The 20,079-nt window shown below is 47.7% G+C and overlaps 1 protein-coding gene across 2 annotated transcripts; it reads left to right on the top strand.

Annotated features, from left to right (window-relative positions):
• Positions 1–7,438: 7,438 nt before the first annotated feature.
• On the top strand, positions 7,439–17,816 carry TMEM171 (transmembrane protein 171). 2 transcript variants are annotated; one of them, XM_006197571.4, is made up of 4 exons: positions 7,439–7,496; positions 10,566–11,273; positions 15,213–15,354; positions 17,553–17,816. In XM_006197571.4, exons 2-4 carry the CDS (start codon positions 10,634–10,636, stop codon positions 17,746–17,748), a joined length of 978 nt encoding a protein of 325 aa, XP_006197633.1. In that variant the 5' UTR covers positions 7,439–7,496; positions 10,566–10,633; the 3' UTR covers positions 17,749–17,816. The 2 variants fall into 2 exon arrangements, with proteins under 2 accessions (XP_006197633.1, XP_015100978.1); XM_015245492.3 differs by lacking the exon at positions 7,439–7,496 and adding an exon at positions 8,256–8,371 and having other exon boundaries at positions 17,553–17,748.
• The last annotated feature ends 2,263 nt before the right edge of the window (positions 17,817–20,079 follow it).

Below are 20,079 nucleotides of genomic sequence, written 5' to 3'. Positions count from 1 at the left end.
CCAGCGAGTGTTCTTCCGCCGCGTGGACTCCGGCCGCTCCTCCCACACCAGCAAGCGTGCTCCTCTCCCCGGCCTCAGGGAAGAGGCCCACAAGGAGAGTGACCAGATCACCCTATCTTCCAGATGAGGAAACTGAGGCACAGAAAGATTAAACAATTTGCCTGGCTCCTGCTCAGGGCCAGGTTGAGACGCGAGGCCTCTGGGCCCCAGCCACGTTCCTCTTTTATTGGCCCGCGAGAGAAAGAAGTCCCGCGAGATTAGCTGATGCTCGTCAGCTGGTATCACACGTAAGGGCTTTCACATGGGAAAACCCTTCTCTCCTCAATTGAAAATGCCAGAAAGATCTTAGCAAGTTAAGATGCCTTGGAGGAGAGCAGGCCCCCCTGGGATAAGCATCTCCCAGCTCGGATGGAGCGAGAACATCTGAAGTTAAACTCATTTGCTTGTATAAACGGCTCCTTCTCTATGCCGGGGCCAGGAAAGGTATTTTCCCGCCCCGTCATCTTCAGTGTGCGCGCTCCCTGCTGACCGTGAGTTTCAGCGTCCCCAAGCCCCACCTCCCCCTAAACTCACACACCCCAGAGCAACTTCCACAAGTCCCAGAGATGTCCTTCTGGAATCCAATCTGGAGAAGTTGTGAGGACCACACTGCCCCATTTTTAAGTCCCTCCTAGGAAAGGGAGTCCACGGCCTCCCTCAGTGACTCCCTCTGCGGCCCTTCTTTGGCCTGCCAAGTCCGCTAAGGTCCGAGCAGGAGAGAGATGGCAGGAGGCTCCGGTCAGACTAGCTCTCCCTTCCTCCATTCAGTCTTAGGCATCCTCCTCCCAATAGGAAGGAGGAAGATACAAAAGACGCATTGGTTCGGTCTTCAAAGAATTCAAATCAGATAGGGGAAGGGGGTGGGCAGGATCCCACGCTGTAGCGTAACATTTGTTATTTAATTTTATACGGTTGGATTATATATCTTTGTCAACCAGCTTAAATCTTTTTTGAACTATACTGTGTGTGAATAAATCAAACTGTAAGAGTGCGTATGCGTGTGTGGCCGGCAGGTTTGTTTGGTTCCTCATGGCGTCTCTTCTGAGTGTCAGCAACATCTCATCACTGGTCTCTGCTGCAGGACGCCTCCTCCACTTTCAACCTGTATTACAAGCTATGGCCTGCTAATTCCCCGCCCAGAATCTTTCAATGGTTCTCCTTTGCCTATAGAATTGAGTAAAAGCATCACAATCCGGCAGTGAAGGATCTCCAAAGTATCATCCTTCTGAATTTTGCCAAGTAAATTTCTCTCACATCATGCAGTCCTTTAGCCTAATTAATTTCAAAGCACTCTTCAGACCTCTGGCTTTTGTCCATCACGTTCTCTGAGTCCATCTGGGATGCCTGCCTCTCTCCCTCTCCTCCATCCCTGATATTCAAAATCCTATTCACCCCAGGAGATTTCTACTTCACAACAAATGCTGCCCTTTTCTCCCCTTCAAAATTGTCCCCAAATAGTGACAACGACAATGAGAAACAGAAATGCAAACTACCCTTTTGACAAAGCTAGAGGGCTTTGTAACTGAAAATGATAAAACATAACAAAGCTTGGTGCTTCAAGCCCAGCTCCACCACTTCCCGGCAAGCAGGAACTGCTCACTAATCTGTGCATCTGTAAAACGGGGCACGGCAACACCAGCCTCATCGGCTTTTTATGAAATGCAAGTGAGGAAGACGTGTACATCCCTAAGCACACAGAGCAGATTTCATGCAGGGGTTAACTGTTATTATTAATTAGGAGAAAACATTTTGCCCCGAATTGCACCCAAGCACAAAGTCCCACAGGTCCTGCTGTATTCATTCAATCCTTTCAATAAACCTGTGAGGTAGGTTAATGAGAAAAGCCCCAAAGAGCAGTTTTCTTTTCCTTCTTTCGGAATCAAGGCTGCCTCAAGCCCTGGCTTTACCTGCATTCTGTGGCTGTGACAAGGGGCCTTTTGTTAAAATCCGGGGCACTTGGGAGGTGGCTTCCTGCCAAACTGCCTTTAATTTGTCAGACGCCCAGCTCTCAGGTGTCCAGGTTCTTACTGCTTCACTTTCTAGGCCAGCAGTGGCTGCAGCGGGAGAGGCCAGGGCTCAAGTGTGAGACTGTGAGGAGTGACCAGCACCACCTGGGGAGGCTGCACCCGCCCACCAGGCCCCCAGCAGGGTGCTGGGGTCCCCACATACAGCATTGCAGCAGTCAGATGGCCCGCTCCCAACTGTCTGGGTTGGTCCATTCGGAGAACCATCTCCAAGTGTCTCAGACAGGTTTCCAAATCTGACCCTAAAATGGGTAAATGACCTGAATGCATAACACCAAAAGGATTCCAGCCCACCCCACATATTAGCAACGGACTGTTCAAATGAGGTAGGAAATACAGTTATATTTTCCTTGTCTTTTTTTTCTTTTTCTCATTCATTTTCATACTTATTTCATCCGGCTATATTTTTGAAATACCGTAAGCTGATTTGAATCCTTTTTGCAATCATCAGTGGCATCCAGGAAGTGGAGGGCTAGGCCCAAGGGCGCAGCACTAGGGCTGAGATGTGCATGTTGACCTGGGAGAGGTCAGGCAGGTAGAACCCTGAACCCTGGCCACTGGCTGGCTAGGGGAGCACCCGGCAGGACCCCACGTATCCCACCAGGGACAGCAGCAAGACGCCTTCCAGCAGCTTGGGTGGCTGCAGACACTAGTGGAGCAGAGGTAGAACAACAGGGCAGATAACACAGGGTGACCATCTGGACGGCTAGTTTTTGAGATCATGTGATACACACATGTGAGACGCCAAGAACTAACCAGGAGATAACGCTGCAGGGAGGAGCGGGTTGAGTTGGCAGTAGTTCAATCCATTGCAAACTGCACCTTAGAGGTCAGATCAGCCTCCCTGCCGTGTGCCAGAAACTTACTCTTCCAGACATCCTTTGAGGTAGGTCTGCTTATTCCCACATTACACATGAGGACACTGAGACACAGAAAAGTTGTTTACTTGCTCAAAGTCACACAGTTAGTAAGTGGCAAAGCCGAGACCTGAACTGAGGTCTGACTCATCCCCTTTTTATATGCTGGGGAGGAATAATTCATTCCTTGGGACCCAGTGAGCTGCAGGTGTTTGATGGAGCCAACACCAGACGCCAGGAGACAGGAGACCACTACATTTCAATAAAACTCTTCCTGTCAACACACTGGTCTCCTCTAGTCTGCTGCCCAGATGCTGCCACCACTGTTGATGGAGTCTCTTTCCCTTGACTGAGTGGAGGCTTCTGTGGGTAAGACTAAGTAGCAAAGCTTCACATTCATTTTCTTTGAAACAATTCCTTGTGTTCCATACCCCTGGCTCCGTTAACCATTCAAGATGAGCTGTTATCAACTATGCAAAATCAACAGCACCATCTCTGGCAATAAAATGGCTCTGCAATGAATCTGTCTTTGCACTGGGGGTCAGCTAAGGGTCCAAATTGAAACCCTCAGCTCAAGCTTCCCAAATTAGTCAATCCCCCCCAGACATAGTTCTCAGGCCCCTGGGTCTACATCCAACATTGGGTAAGGGAGGAGGAAAATGCACCAGGAATGTTGGCCTCCCAACTGCAGCATCCTTTGCAGGGTTAGGCAGCTGGAGAGGGGCCAGCTCGGTTTATAGGTGTCACTGGGAGTCCTGGGAATATTGGTTGAAACACAGACAAGACAAAGCACTTGAGGGTTAATTTCTGTACACCAACCCCGGGGGAGGCTCAGGAAATGTCAGGAACTGGAAGAGAGGAAGGCATGCTTCTGGGTGTTGAGGTTAATTTGAGGCAGGACCAGAGAGCAACCAAAAGAGAAAAGAGAAACTAAAAGCTGGCAGACTCGAATGATTGTCTTTGTGCAGTCTTGTGAATCCTGAAAAATGGCGATACTGAATTCTACAATCCAACCCAAACCAATCACTTATCCTGAGCTGCTTCTCTGGGTTGGCAGTGCCCTGGGGAGTGTCCTGCATCAGTCTGCTCCTTGCTTTCTGTCTGCTTGGAACCCTCAGGAGCCACATACACACGTGTAACTTCCAGAGGACAGGCCCAGCCCTCTTGATTTTGTAATAAACATTGCCGACAGACCATATGAAGATTTTGTAATAAACATTGCCGACAGACCATATGAAATTATTTCTTCCAGAAGTCTGGAACTCCAGGCCTATATATTCCATTGCCTACTCAACTTCTCCACCCAGATATCTAATGGACATCTCAAAGTTAACATGCCCCAAACCCAACTCTGAAGCTTCCCCCTCAAACTTGTCCTGCCTTCAGTCTTCTTGGTCAATGCCAAAACTATCTTTCTAGTCCCTCAGGGCCAAAAAACCACATCTAGTCCATGAAAAACCCTGTTAACTCTACCTTTGAGATATATGAGATTTCATCTTTCACCATCTCCAAACATAAGCCATGGTCATCTCTCTCCTGGGTTATCATAATAGCCCCTATATAGCGTCTTCATCTCCACCCTTCCTCCTCCTCTGGCTATTCTCATCCAGAAGTCTCTGTTTTCTTTTTAAAAATAAATCAGAGCACATCACATTCAGCGAAAAAACCCCTCCAAAGGCTTCTCATCTTACTCAAAGCACTTACAACAGCCCACCAAGCCCTACACAATGTGGTGATGTGGCAAACCCACACCTTTTCTCTCTGACCTCCTCCCCTTCCTCTCCTCCTTGCTCACTTGCTGCAGCCATCGACCCTGGCTTCTCATTCTTCCTTGAGTATGCTATGCCTGCTCCTGCCGCAGGGCCTTTGCACTTGCTCTTTTCTCTGCTTGAAGTACTCTTCCCTTCTTCCCCAAAATATCACCACAGTTCTCTGTGATAGTTTTAAAAATATGTTGACAAATTCTTTGATATTCCCTCCTTCAAGAGGGGGAGCCTAATCCCCCTCTCCTTGATTTAGTGACTCAATTCAAAGGAATAAAAGCAGAAGTGATGGTACAGGACTGAAGAGACTACATCATAAAGGGCACTGAAGTTTCCTCCTCATTTGCTCTCTCTGGGATCACTCACCTGGGGGAAGTCAGCTGCGATGTCTTGAGGACACTCAAGTGGCTCTTTGGAGAGGTTCACTTGGTAAGAAACTGAGGCCTCCTGCCAACAGCCATTTGGGAGACACTTCAGCCCTAGTCAGGCCTTCAGATGATGTAGCCCCAGCAAACTGCTCAACTGCAGCCTCATGAGAGATCCTGGGTCAAAACCAACCCTACTAAGCTGCTCCCAGATTCCTGACCCTCAGAAATTGTACGAGATTAAATTTTCATTGTTTAAAGCTCTACCTTCTGGGATAATTTTTTTCTTTTTTTCTTTAAAAAATGTTTGCTTTAAAAAATTTTTTTCTTACTCTTTTTAGCAGGTTATTAGGTTTATTTATTTTTTAATAGAGGTACTGAGGATTGAACCCAGGACCCCATGCATGCTAGGCATGCACTATACCACTGAGCTATACCCTCTCCCCTGGGATAATTTCGTATGCAATAATAAATAACCAATATGCTTGCTTTCTTATTCCCCTCATGTTTTTGCTGCAATGCCACTTTCTCAACGATGCATTCCTTATCTACCCTATTGAACTTGGAATCTTCCAGGACTCCCTAGTCCTTATCTGTGATTTTTTTTTCTCCATAGCACTGTTCACCTTCTCATACTCTGTATAATTTACATATTTCTTTTATTGCTCTTCTCATTAAAATATAAGTTCCACGAGGCAAAGGATTTTGTCTTTTGTTTACTGGCACTTGGTCGGCACTCAATAAATATTTGCTGAATGAATAAATGAAAGTGTTCCTCAGCTTCATCCCCCGGTATTCACTTCCTGAATTCAAGGTTCAACCATTTTTTAAGCTTCTTCTGGTGCTATTTTCCTAAGGATTCAGTCTGGGCTTATCTTTTTCCACTACCCCACAGGCTGGAAAAGGCCACTTGACTTTCGATAATGACAAGGTCATCCAGTCTCTTTCCTAAGAACCAGTCTGCTACAAAGACTGCACCCTGAAGGCTGGTGGTTATGTCTTTCATACTTGACTGATGATCAGTTTCCAAGGAGTTTAATTTAGTCAAACAGGCTCCAAAAGACACAAACAGTCCAAGTAGCAGACATCCCAAGTGGAGGCTAATCTGATTGTCCTTGGTGCCAGTACATTCAAGTCTGTCATGTGTGGCCAGCCTGCAGTCATGTGGCACCGGAGGGGCAGCTGTATCAACAGGCCCCTTGCAAGTCCACACACGTCGTGGCCAGAGATTGAGTTTCATATAAAGGAGGAGGAAAGAATGCGTACGGAAAGGAGGAGGAAATCCCCTTGTCAGTAGGCCTGTGTTGGGAGGCGAAGCCTATAGTCAGGGCTACGTTCTTAGAAAGCCACTTGCCCGCTGCTGTAGTGTAATCACTGCTGGTTATTTGTTTGTTAGCTGGGTGTGCTCTGAGGCCCTTCCAGCAGGTGGTATATCCTGACACGTTGACCAGGATAGCTCTACCCGGACATAGATTGCTGCAATGTCCTTGGGTTACAGTGTCTGTAGTGTTATCATGATCAAAAAGCCACATAATTAAAAGCCATTTTCTGAGTTTGTGGCATTGAATGTCCTCTGGGTGACTGGCATATCCAAGAGGAAGAGGCAGGACGTCTGATTTAGGCCCTTGCTCCACATTAACCAGCTGTGGAGGTGACTTTACATCTTTGGGCTGTGATTTCCTCAACTGAAAAATTACCTTTTTAGCTCCCCTATTGCCTTCTGACTGCAACCTTCTCTGAGTTGCTGGAGACACACAGCCAAGGACAACAGGCTGTATGTAGGTAAAGCAGGTAACACAGAACCTAGCCCAGAACAAGGGGTGGTGATATTCAAGAAAGTAATATTCAGTGGTCCTCCTCTGGCCACTGGGGCAAGTGACCCAGAAAATCCCTTGGGTTGGACCCTAATTAGTCTGCCTCCCTGGTGCAGTCCTGTCTCACCCATCCTGCCCTCCAGCCCTCAGATCCCAGGTCACCACCTTTCCCTCTTTGAGAGTCTCCTCACCTATGTTATCAGCTAAGCCTACTCATTCTTTACCACAGTGAGAACAGGGAACAACTTGCTGTATTAGGTATCCGAGGTGTTTGCACTTTCAAAAGGTTAATGCAATTGGTGTTAACTCTTGCCTGGGTTTCTGGCGAAGTGGCCAGGCCGCCAGGGAGAAGTGGCAGGGATGGGGAAGGTCCCAGGGTTGACGGCGCTCTGGTGTTTGGGCTGAGCCCTTGACTCACCTTCCATAGCGCCCTGACCTCTGGTGTGGAAACTGGCACAGTTGGATCCATGTCACGTGTCACGGGGCAGGTTACAAATAGCAGGGAGATTAGCAAACTCATCCCGAAACTCCTGGTTCAAGGGCAGGGAAAGTTACCAGTTTAATTCCGGCAAATCATTAGCAACTGAGAACCGGGAAGAGGGTTCGATGGCAACGCACGGCTGCGAGCATACATGTGAGTGCCACAGGGACGGAGCTGGCCCCGCACGGGGTCTGCCCAGGGCCTGCCTCAGTCTCAGAGCTAGGACTTCGTGCCCGAACGGCTCGGGCATGGGGGCCTCCTGTCTCACACTCTAATGGAGCGCACCTTTCTATAACCTGGTGTCTCCGTAACCTGTTCCTCGGGAAGCCCGCGGCGAGGGGCTTGCTCCAGTGACCCCAGTCAAGGTCTCCGGAGGGACAGGAGGGCCACAGGCTCCCGGGTAGATCTATCCTAGAGGGCGCAGCGACGGGAAAGCGGGGGCCCCAGTTTAAACGCTCGGCAGGCGGCCACGCCGGAGAAGGGCAGCATTTTCCTTTACCCCACACCCTGACCCCCAGTTCTGATCTCGGCCACGAAGGGAAACAGCTCCCTTCCCGCCGGCCGGATCTCGACCGTCGCCGCGCGAATTGGGACAGACAGGGCCGCGGGCCAGGGAGGCGGCGGGGGTGCCCATTTTCCCAGATTCCTCGCGCTCATGGTCACGGGCGCGGAAGCAGCCGGGTCCACTCGGCCGGGCCCGAGGCAGCCCCTCGCTCTCCACCCTGGCGCCGGGCGGGCCTCTGGTCCCCGAAGGGCAGCACCCGGCAGCAGCCAGCTCCCGCCAGTCAGGCCTGCCCTGTCCGCGCCCCGCGCCACCTCGCCCTCCCGGCACTGCCTCCTCTATAAACACCGCGCGGCCCGCCCTCCTCGCCCGGACACGCAGGTGGGAGTGCGCGGTGCGGGCCGCGGGCAGAGGCAGGCGCTGCGCTCTGCCGGGTGTCCACGGCCCGCGCTGCTTGCCGAGCGCCGATCCCGAGCCCCGCGCCAGGCTTCCGCCCGCAGTCAGCGCTCGCAGGACAGAGCCTCAGGTAAGCGCTCCTGGCCCCGCGCTCCTCCGCACCCCGGGAGCCCGAGCTCTGCGGCTGCTGCCGTTTAGGGTCCAGGCTGGGTGCGAGGAGCGGCGCATCTCGGAGGACCCGCGCTAAAGCTGCGCGGACAGGAGCGGCGCGCGAGCTCCTCCGGGCTGGTGTGGCGCTCAGGCTCTCTAAACTCACAAAGCTCTCTTCCATGAAGGACTTTGCGTCTCTTTGGGTCGATCCCCCAAAGCACAAAGCTTTGGACGTCGTAAGATGCTGCTGATTTGGAAATGTCCTTTGAGAAACAGTGTTGGGGAGGCGGATTTGGCTTTGGAGAAATTAAGTGTTGGTTGGTATTTGGAAAAGGTTTAGTTTCCTATTAGTGCAGATGGCTGTGTGTGTGTGTGTGTGTGTGTGTGTGTGTGTGTGTGTGTGTGTGTGTGTGTGTGTGTGTGTGTGTGTGAGAGAGAGAGAGAGAGAGAGAGAGAGAGAGAGAGAGAGAGAGAGAGAGAGAGAGAGAGAGAGAGAGAGAGAACCCACATACTATTTTGAAGGGGAATTAACACCTATGCCAGGTGCTTAGTCCACTAGTCCATGGCAGGGAAGTTACAAATCCAGTTTTAGGCTTTACTAGTAATTGGGAATTTGCCTTAAGGCAGTTGAAGGCTTGTGACTCAAGGCAAAGTCAAAAGCACCAGGAATACAATGTATTCCAGATAGGACTTGGTAGCAGAGTCACCTTTCACCCATATCTGCAGAAGAGCAAAAGATATTACAGGGTTCCAACTTTTTTTTTTAACATTTTTTAAACATAACTTTGTTTGCCTCAGCTTAATTGTATCTTCATAAATACAGCTCGTCCAAGTTTAAAGTGGAAGCTTGTTTTCCACCTATATTTCCCTCTTTCTCCAACTTCGTACTTTTTTCTGGGGAAAGTTTAAAACCAGCTGTTTCCTTTCTTTACCTAAACTGACCCTTCTTGGACATGACTTGAGTTTGTCAAGATGGCTTTGGCTTTCGTGCCTCAATCTTGAGCTCCTTCATGTGATGCAAGTGGCACAAAACACTTCATAAGTTTTCTTTCCTGGAGGAAGTGAAAATGTTCTTCACACCTGAGTTGTCTTTCCGAGTGCCCCAACTTGAAGGGTCCTGGGAAAATATTCCATTCATTAGCATAAGACAAGATAACTGGATAATAAAGTCAGTTTGTGCAGACAAGTTTTTACCCACTGCTCGGGGTACATGTAGTATATGATACCCTTGAAGAACAGGGCTTGGATGGTCTTGTGGGAGGTGCTTTCCCATTTGGTTTCCTGTATACGCTTCTTTCCAAGTCAAGTTCTGTTGTTGTTTAGTGTTTTGTAACTGGTGATTTTATCGGCTGCTCATTTTTAACTGAGCCTAAACCTTTTTGGGGAAGTGGGTGGCAATACGGAGGAGGGTGAGCAAGAGGCCACCTGCCCACCTAGGGGACAAGGCTCCACCTGACCCGCTGTGCCAGACCTCCCTGCGCCATCCCAGGCCCAAGCAGCCCGGCCACCAGATTTCAGGGCAGCCCTAATGTGTGCCTGTCTGAGAACTCAAGAATCACATTTTAACAGAATTAACTTTAAATCCACCAAACGCACGGTGTTCCTGAACCGCCTTTCCGTTCAGCTGAAACTGCTGAACTTGGGTCTCCCGTAGATGCAGCCGTAGAATAAGGCACGGAATGGAAAGTTGCCGTCGTCTAAAACAGGAAATGGAAAGTTAGTTACTGAACGAAAATTTACCAACTTGGAAATACTCAGAGCAGCTGTGATGAAATGTGGGGTGTCTGTAAATCAGAAATAATCCCTGTGGTTCTTCCCTCACTCGCCATTGTTTTTTGGGGGGAGGGGGGTTGCTGGGGAAGTGAGTTTGTAAGACTCGTAACAGGAAAAGTCACACCCAGTTAACTTTTGTTGTATGGGTTTTGATTTTTCAGTATACTCTTAGGTGCCTGGTAATTGCATTTCCTCTTCTTGCATATCTTTATAAAATTACATATTCAGGCGTTTCTGAATACCAGTTCTTCTGACTCATGGACCAACTCATTGTTCTACAGGGCATCGGTTGCATAAAGTTCTATTCCCCGTGATTTCATCCTAGTGTGATTTCTGAAAAAGAACAGGGTGGGTCAGGAACACCTGTGACCACCTTAATTTGGTGTTGGTTATGTTTGCAGAGCTGCTGAAACAACTGGAAGGAAGGAACACACCCCGCCCGCTCCTGGGGAAGGGGCCTTTTCTGGCCATGTCTCCTGCAGCGGCTGCCGAGCCAGATGGGTTCCAGCGAGCCAGGAATGTCAGCAAGCTTATATTCTTCCTTTTCGTCACTGGCGCCATCCTGCTGTGCGTGGGAGTCCTGCTCTCCATCTTTGGGTTCCAGGCATGCCAATACGACACCCCCACCAACTGCAGCATGATACTGAAGGTCGCGGGGCCCGTGTGTGCCGTCGTTGGGCTTGGGGCTGTGATCCTGGCCCGCTCCCGGGCACGACTTCAGCGCAGTGAGGCGCGCCTGCGAGGCAACCAGGGGGACTCAGACCGAGCCTTCCTCTGTGGGGAGAGCCGCCAGTTTGTCCAGTGCCTCATCTTTGGGTTCCTCTTCCTGACAAGCGGCATGCTCATCAGCATACTGGGCATTTGGGTCCCCGGGTGTGGCTCAGACTGGGCACCGGAACCGCTGAATGAGGCAGACGCTGATGACGCAGAGGCCGAGATCTGTGGATTCCTGTCCCTGCAGATCTTGGGACCGTTGATAGTACTAGTGGGACTGTGCTTCTTCGTGGTTGCCCACATTAAGAAGAGAAACAACTTGAACGTGGGCCAGGGTGCCTTGGAAAGGGAAGAGAGACAGACCCAAAACGTGGAGGCAGTCCACGTCACTGTAGGTGGGTGGCTGTCATTGCTCTGCTTGTTCATATCACAGTGGCTGTTGTGTCAAGGCTTCACTGAACTGCTCTCAGGTCTGGCCTAGCTTCTCTTCTCCTTTCTTTTTCTCTCTCTCTCCCTCACACACATACACAGACATGGTGCTGCTGCTGTTCTTAGCCCCACAAGAATCCTTGAGCACATCATTTCCTCCCAGCAATCCCTTATTATCTAGCAAAAGCACTGGGACACTAAGTTTTGACCTTGACTGAGATCACAGTGCAAATAGAGAGGAAAGTGAGAGGAACCTCGATGGTAGCCTGGCAGCCTTCTGCCACCTAAGAGACCCCTGTTATTCTCACAGTGAACACTTACAGCACTTCTAGTTGTTGGAAATATGGGTTCTTCTCCTTGGCTGTCCTTGACTGGCCATCCTTGGAAGCCCTCAACCTCTCCTGGACTTACTACATGTATCTGTAAAGTGAGCTCTGCATTTCTAAGATTCCTTCCAGCACTAACATTCTAGGATTCTGAGTCTGTCCCAAATCCATTGGTCTTCCATGTTTTGAAGGAGTCTTCTGCACTGTTTTCCACATTGTTCTTCACTTTCTGTAATTTCACCCCTGACTTCAGGGTTGGGGCAAAGTTTGGAAGCAGTGGCATAGACAAAGATGAAATGCGACAGCACCTGTCACTTCTTTACCCCATGGAATGCCTAGGGATTCCCTTTGGGTCCCCCTAGGGTTCTACAGAAGAGCTGCATCACCATTTCCCAGAGTCAGCCCCACCCCCTGCCTACCCCACAGAACAACGTCAGTAGCTTTGGCCTCAGCTCCACAGCATCAAAGGAAAACCCCGTTGCTGCTCATTTTTGCCAATCACTGTTTTATTTCAGTCTCCTATGTTTGAAAGGATAAAGCTCGAAAACTTAACATCTAATAGGCTGGGTAAAGAGGATTACAGAGCAGAAACCATGGTGGAAACAGGGAAGGAGGGTGGCGAGTGAGATGTTTCTTATGGGCGGGGCTGTCTGTCCGGCTGGCAGTACTCACCGCGGGGATTCCCTGGTCTGTGGGACTTCATAGCATTGGCCTCAGAGAGGAAGGGCAGATGTACTTACAGACAATCCTTGTGTTCAGCCAGGGTTGAAGCTCCCAGCGTACTTATTTATGCATTTATATACTTATGATGACAACACCAACACTGGGTGCATATTAATAATGCCTAACACGTATACAGGGCTTATTCTTGGGCCAAATACACATCTTCATGCTTTAGCGTGTGCTCTTCAAGAGCCTGTTGTGTGAAATTCATTCACACTTACAACATCTCACTGAGGCTGATACTCTTAGTGTCTCCATGTTAAAGACAAAGAATCTGAGGCATGGGGTTACCCAACAATTTGCCCAAGGTCACAAACTAGCAAGTGGCAGAGCCAGGATCCTGACAGGAGGCAGTGGGCATGCATACTCTACAGCCCTCGCGTAGCGCCCTCCCTGGGCACTTGCTGTAATTCCGTTTCTACTGGTTTCATCCCCGACCGAGTGTCCTGGAGAGCCGTTACATGATGAAAGTGCTTGCCCAGTGTTATAGATGTTCTCCGTCCTCCCAAGAAACACAGTGAGATGCAAGTGAATGCACTCCTGAGGTGCTTACAGTCTTCCATTTAGCTGGAAGCATTTCAAGGTTTGCCTTTTGAGTTTACTATTGGGGAGTTTTGGGACCCAGCTTCCCTCCTGGTGGCTGAAATTGGGGGTGGGTAGCAGGGAGCAGGGCTGCTGGTTCCAGGATGCAGTGACTCCTGGGTGGTTCTGTGCTGATGTTGGCACTGCATAGTTTAGAATCTCCTCCACCTAACCCTTTAAGTCCTATGAAATTGGTGAAAATCTCCTTCTTTTCTCTCCTTTGATATTGTAGAATAGAGTTTAAATTTTTAGAAATCATGTCTTTTAGCAAACTGGTAAGACTCCAGACATTGTCTATCAATGGTCAGTTCTGCCTTATGAGGGAAACCAGGGTGACAGGAGGCAGTTCTTGGCTAAGTGCCAGAATCCAGCTCTTCTCAGAGTGGAAAACAATAGATAATCCAAGATGCATGATATCCGCATTGTGGGCACATCTAGTGCTAGACCCTGGAAGCGTGAGCAGATGCATGAGCCAGCCCTCCGCTGTGGGGTGTGTATGGTCAGCTCAGAGAAGACATCAAGTCCTTCAGGACTTAGTGAAAGGGAAACCCCTGGTGGGAGGGGTCTTCTTTCTGAGGAGAGCAGGAGGGCTGGGAGCTGACTGGGCAAAGGGATGGATGAGCCCCAGAGAAAACTGGAGGCCGGAACACTTCCTTGTGTGTGTTTGGTAGGTGATCAGCCTACTTTAGAGGCTTATTCTCAGATCCTTTGTTCTACAATGTGTAATTGAAGTGAATGCTCAACTGACCTTCCTCTGACCTACCAAGGCCTTCTGAAACAATTCAACGAGAATCCCAAGACAACTACTATGCTTTTTCACGCTTAGGTAGCGATGTATATTTTAAGCTCTAACTGTGGTCTCCTTGCAGAAGGAGAGATGGAGTTAATGCATTTTCTGCAGGGCTAAGTTACCTCTGGGGAGGTAGCTGAGGCGACAAGGTGGAGAGTGGAACTACTGGCCAGACGGCCAGTTGGGAATATTTCTTCAGACATGCAAATAGGTACCACTTGCTGGTGGGTGTGTAGAAAGCCCCTCTAAGGACGTGCTACACCTGAGAGAGCTTGCTCCATGCTTAGCACTGTCTTAACCCTACACACATCCTGCCTGCTCTCTGAGGTGGGTACAGTTCCAGCCTGCAATTTCAAGATGTGGTTGCGGAGGCCGAGAAAAGGTGAATAACCTGTTGAGGGCCGTGCTGGGGTGGTGACTGGCAAATGGAACCCTGGTAGCTGTAGACAGCCCTGCAGCTCCCTAGGTAAGCGTCAGATCTGCCACCAGTATGAACCAGTCTCCTCCCTGCCGGGAAGTGAAGTCCTCTTTCCTCCTTCACTTTTCCTGAGCTGCCATTTGATGCTGCCAACTCATCAGAGTTCACCTTCGACCTCCTTGTAATGCGGCTGCCACATGTCTAGGAGTTTATGGGCATGTGGTGCATCCAGCATTGGAATCAGGGTACAAATTAGAGCTTGCATCTGGTCCCCAGTTCTCCTCTCCGAAACACAGGGATGTGTTCTGGAGTGAACAGTAGCAACAGAAATGCAACAAACAAAGAAACAAAAAAACAAACAAAAAAAAAACCCCTAGCTCTTCTTTGAGTTTGCCGTGCTTTTGTAAAGCTTGGAAGAAATGCTGGTAGATAAAAAAACTCTGCAAGAGTGTAAACCACAGCTCTGGAAAGAGAGATGACAGGCTGTTTTGCAGCTGTACTGTCATTTGTTCAGAGGCTGAAACTGTATTTGAGGAACAAAGGCACTTTACCCAAGAGCTAGCTTTGAAAGAATTAACGTAAGTTGAAAACAAAAAAACTTTATAGCAGTAGACATCACGGGGAGGTAAGGAACAATATTAGCAAACGCTTCACAGAAGTGCTTTAGCTCAGACTCGCTATGAAATATAGCCCTACTATTTTTTTTAAATGTGGTAAAATATACATAACATACCATTTACCAATTCAATCATTTTTACCTGTATAGTGGCATTAAGCACATACACTACATTGTACAACCATCACTGCTATCCATTTCAGGAAGTATTTCGTTCTCCCCAACAGACACGCTGCCCTCATTAAACACAGACTCTGACTGCTCTCACCTCCAGCCCCTGGCAACCTCTACTCTCCATCTCTGTAAATCCAATAGCCCCCCTTTTTTTTACTTCTGGAGTTAACACCTTTTCTAAAGATGGGCCAAATATCCAGTTAATTTCTTTGGCTCTTGCTCAGTTGCTTGCATGTATCACTCCTCTGTCTTCAACGGAATGTTGTGTTCCCTCAGGTGACGCAGTGATCATATTCCCACCCCCGCCTCCGCCTTACTTCCCTGAGTCTTCAGCTTCTACAGCTGCTCGAAGTCCTGGGGCTGACAGCTTGCTTCCAAATGAAAACCCACCTTCATATTACAGTATTTTCAACTATGGGTAAGACTTTCTGTTTGAACTTCAAGAGCAGGGACACTTAACCATCTCAGGCCTACACCTATATTCAGGCCAAATCAGCTCTAAGGCTGTGGTATCCAGGTGTGAGTGTCTTTTTTGCAGACATGATGCCAGAATTATTGCCTTAATATTAATAGTAACTTCTGGAAACCTTGGGCAGCACCTAAGTTAAAAATGATAAGAGTGGTGATGCCAGGTTAACATGAAGCCTTCTCCGGGCATCTTTATGTGCTCCTGGCAGGGCTGATCCTCAAAATGCCAAACAACCTGTCAGCCAGCCCAAGCTCTGGAGCAGAACTTGGGAGGTTCCTGCTAAGTTAGGCTTTGCTGCTTCAGATTGTGGGGAGGTGTGTGGGTCCCAGGGGACCTCCTGCTGGTACAGAGGGCTTCGGTATCTACTGGAGGTACTTGAGTAACTGGCTAGAATCAGCCTGACTTAACCATGCCGGGCTTCTCCCTTCAATGTTAAGTTGTTCCCTGAGCCTCAGAGCCTTCTCAGATTGGCTGAAGAGAAATATGAGATTCACACCCTTATCCTCCATACTCCCCACGTGCCACAAATGAGGAGGCATACCTGGGGTCAGATTACACCGTGTGACTCTAAGTGCTTCTCCTTCAGGCAGAGGGATGCCACAGCAATGGGATCCATGCAACAGTCAGCACAGCTTGTGATGGGGAAAGCCTCGGGGTGGCTAGACCAGTTAGGAGGCCAACTCTCACAACTGGATGGAAGTCATAGGAGCTGGGGGCTGTGGTGGTTAGAAAGGGAGGTGTGGGTAAGGGAATCTGGAAAGGATGATGAGTGAGGAGGGCAGAAATCATGATGTTAAGTGTGAGTGGCATGGACAGTGGAATGTTTCTGACAGAGGAGTGGAGACAGGAGCTCCATGTAAGTGGGGAGAAGATGGTGAGCTAGCTCGCGGTGGAGGGCTGGCAGGGTGTGGGCCTTTGAGGCAGACCGGATAGGCTGGGTCTTGGGAGGGAGATGAGGTGCTGGAGATGGAACGGCAAAGAGGTTGCTGAAACCAGGAGGGCAAGGCGGCAAAGACTTGTGGAGAATCCACAGGAGGGAAGGCTGGATAAGGAGTCCAGGGACCAGCGGGGCTGGAAAAGGCTCGGTACCTTCCCAAATGGGGAACCAGGATGTAGGAAGAGAAGGAAGGATGGCTGGAAAATCTCACAGGGCAAAGTGAGAGGGATGAGCAGGACTCAGTGAAAATCGACTTTCACGACACTGAGATAAACGTACATTTTCAAAAGCAGTGAGAAGCAGGACCCGAGAGCTACCGTGAGCGTTGGGGGACAGGTGCTGCCTTACCTGGTCATTCATGTCTTAAGGCACATGTTCTTGTGCTTCAGACTGGGTAGTGAGCTGGAGATCCGACCAGGGATGAACACCAGCGTTGTCCTGCATGGATGAAGAGGAGGTTAGGGTCTGGACATTTGTAGAATTCTGTTAGTGAGTTTGTGTATTTTTTTCTGCAATGATGAACTTCCCAGAGCTTTAAAACAAATGTCTATTACTACTCCTATTACTATTTACTATTGCTAAAACTACTCCTACTGCTGCTACTATGCCAGGGTCTGGCTTTCCGTACACGACCTCATATAATTCTCATGGCCACTTAGAATGTGGGCACTGTTGTCATCCCCATTTTACAGATAAGGAAACTGAGACTTAGGTTAAATAAGTTGCTCAAGACCACACAGCTAGAAAGCAGCAGAGTGGAAATTCAGATGCTGGTCTGCTCTTTGCGAGAGCCCAGTCTGTTAACCAGTATGCCTTCTTGCCTCCCTTCATGTTTGTGGCTTAATGATTTAATTTTCTATTTGCGTAAGTGGGTCCACCTTATGTTAGCAGTCTCAGAAGATGAAATAGCAGAGAAGAGTAACTGTGTGTGTGCGTGTTCTTTTTGGAAGGCATCTATATGTTTGTACTCTACGTATTTTCAGTGACAAGGAAGGTGACAAGAGTGAGACTCTTAATGTTACAATCAGCTCTAAGGACAGTAAGAGGCGAGAAATCAAAACATATTTCTAAAAAATGGAATATGGAAGAAATTACTCTATAGACCCTTGCAGATGCTTCTAGATGCATCTAAACACCTGGGAAAAACCTGGTACTTAAGGCACGTGACTGACTCCCTCTGTCCCCTTTCACATTCTCTCCTTCTTCATAGGACCCCAACTCCTGAGAGCCAAGGCACGGCCTCCGAGAGAGACTGCGCATCTGTATACACTATTTCTGGGACTGCCTCATCCTCGGAGGCCTTACACGCTCCACATCTCTCATCTGAATTGCCTCCCAGATATGAAGAAAAAGAATCTGCTGCCACCCTCTCTGTGTCTCCATCTTCTGAGCCTTCCTCACCATGAACCATGGACTCTAGTTCAATTTTATATAGAATCAATCACTATTTTATTTAATTTTTTTTAATAAAAAATACAACAGCATCGCTCTGTCCTGATTTCCTGGTCTGGCATCAACATCAGTAACAAAGCTTCTGGATTAAGCTGTTAGGGCTTCTGACCACTGGAGAGGCAGAGCGCCTCCAGCCCTGAACTTGAGCTGGTTCTCACTGAGACCCGCTACTCTGGGAGGTCAGTGGGATCTTTCCTATTGGTGGAGGAGGAAACAAAGGCACAGAGAGGCTAATTAACTTATTCAAGGTCACACTGCCTCTGAATGGTGAGGTTGGGTTTTGAACCCATCTAGCTGGTTTCTGAAAGCCAGGTGCATGTTTCTACACTGTGCTGTCAAAGGCCAACCCAAAGCAGTGGTTAATGTTTAGCTGGGTCCATTGGGTTTCCAATGTTAATTGCTTCTGAGGCAGAGAAACCAGATTGCTCTCCTAATTTCTTTATTATAATTTCTTCTTCCTCTTTTTTCCTTTCCTTTCCCTCCTCTTCTTCCTCATCTTCCTATTCCTTTTTTCTTTTTTTCATTTTGAAAGAAGGTAGTTAGGGTAATTAGGTAAGTTACACTGGGGCAGTTACCAGCAAGCATACTGATATCCTAAAGCTTTCTTATAGTGGCATGACATTTTTGGAGAAGAAATTTCTTGGGACACTTTGGTAACCAGATTCCCCTGGAAAAGTTCAGGAAGGATGTGCCTTTCTGTATTATAAGGTGCCCAGCTGTATGGACCACCAACTTTTATTCTTACAAGGCTACTGCTGAACAGAAACATTCATACAGTTGGGTACAATCATAATTATTTATTTACTTCTAGATATAAACCTTAAAAAATAATCACTAAGTATTATCAGTTCTACCTGGGAAAAACTGATTTTTAGAATCTGACGTCTGTAGGAACTTAGCATTTTTGGTAACAAAATTTGATGTAGCAAAAATGTGAAATTTTTATGCCTTTTACACAAGCCATAATCCTCATTAAAAAAAAAATCAGTATTATCCAGCATTTAACTGCTTGAAAACAGAATTTAAGGGCGTTAATGCCCCAATAGTTTAACCAAAGTAATGACTGATTTCATGGGAATTGCTCCTGCAGCAAATCACAGGTAACAGTCTGTACCAGAAGTACCTATCTATTTCCAAATGGGACATTTACTGGACTGAACTGCTCTTAAAATTCAAGCTTTTTTTTTTCCTGGAAGGTTAATTATTCACATTTTAAAATCAGGACAAATTTTAAATGAAGTGGATTATTGCCACTTCCTTCTGCTGTTACTTGTTTAAAATGATTAAGCTGAAACTTCTAGGTAGAATTAGTTTTAAATACTTATAAGTTGTCATATATAATCAAGGGCTTTTTTAAGGGCTCAAAGTTAGGGTTTGTAACTGTGCATTTTACTTTTATATGCTAGTAAATTTAAATGGCAGTTAAAAATGCTTACGTATAAGTTTGCCCTTCTGGTTGGGGAAGTCTGCTCTACCTCCACCAGTCTCCATGGTATTCAGCCAAGTGGGAACTGACGAAATGAGCTGTTTACTGCAGGACTGAATCACAGGCAGCAGAGCTGGGACGAATCATTTAGTCATAGGGAGATGCATCCTTTGCCTAGCAAGGTTTTGGCAGACGATGACAGTTTCTGAAAACCCACGTGGTGGAACATTACTCATTTTCTTTATGTGTTAACTTTTTTTTTAATTGAGGTGAAATTCATATAATATAAAATTAACCATTTAAGGTGAACAATTCAGTGGCATCTAGTACATTCACAATGTTGTACAGCCACCACCACCATCTAATTCCAAAATACTTTCATCATCCTCAAATAAAACCCTATACCCAGTAAACAATCACTCCCCACTCCCTCTCCAACCCCTCCATGGCATCCACCAGTCTGCTTCCGTCTCTGTAGATTTATCTTTTCTGGATATTTCATTTAAGTGGGATCATACAATATGTGAACTTTTGTGTCTGCCTTCTTTCATTTAGCATGCTGTTTTCAAGATTCATCCACATTGCAATATGTATCAGTACTTCATTCCTTTTTGGAGCTAAATTCCATTTCATTGTATATATATGCCTCAGTTTATTTATGATGGACATGTGGGTTGTGCCCGCCTTCTGGATGTTGTGAATAGCACAGCTATGAAAATTCATGTACAAATATTTGTAAGAGTACCTGCTTTCAATTCTTTTGGTTCTATACCTAGGGATGAAATTCTGGATCATATGTGAACTTTGTGTTTAAATTTTTGAGGACACTGTTCCACAGAGGTTGCACATTTTGACATCC

The sequence above is a fragment of the Vicugna pacos genome, chromosome 3 (assembly GCF_048564905.1).
Source record: "Vicugna pacos chromosome 3, VicPac4, whole genome shotgun sequence".
NCBI classification, from domain to species: domain Eukaryota; kingdom Metazoa; phylum Chordata; class Mammalia; order Artiodactyla; family Camelidae; genus Vicugna; species Vicugna pacos.
The sequence above is the reverse complement of the archived record's forward strand: the minus strand, read 5'-3'. Positions and strand labels throughout refer to the sequence as shown.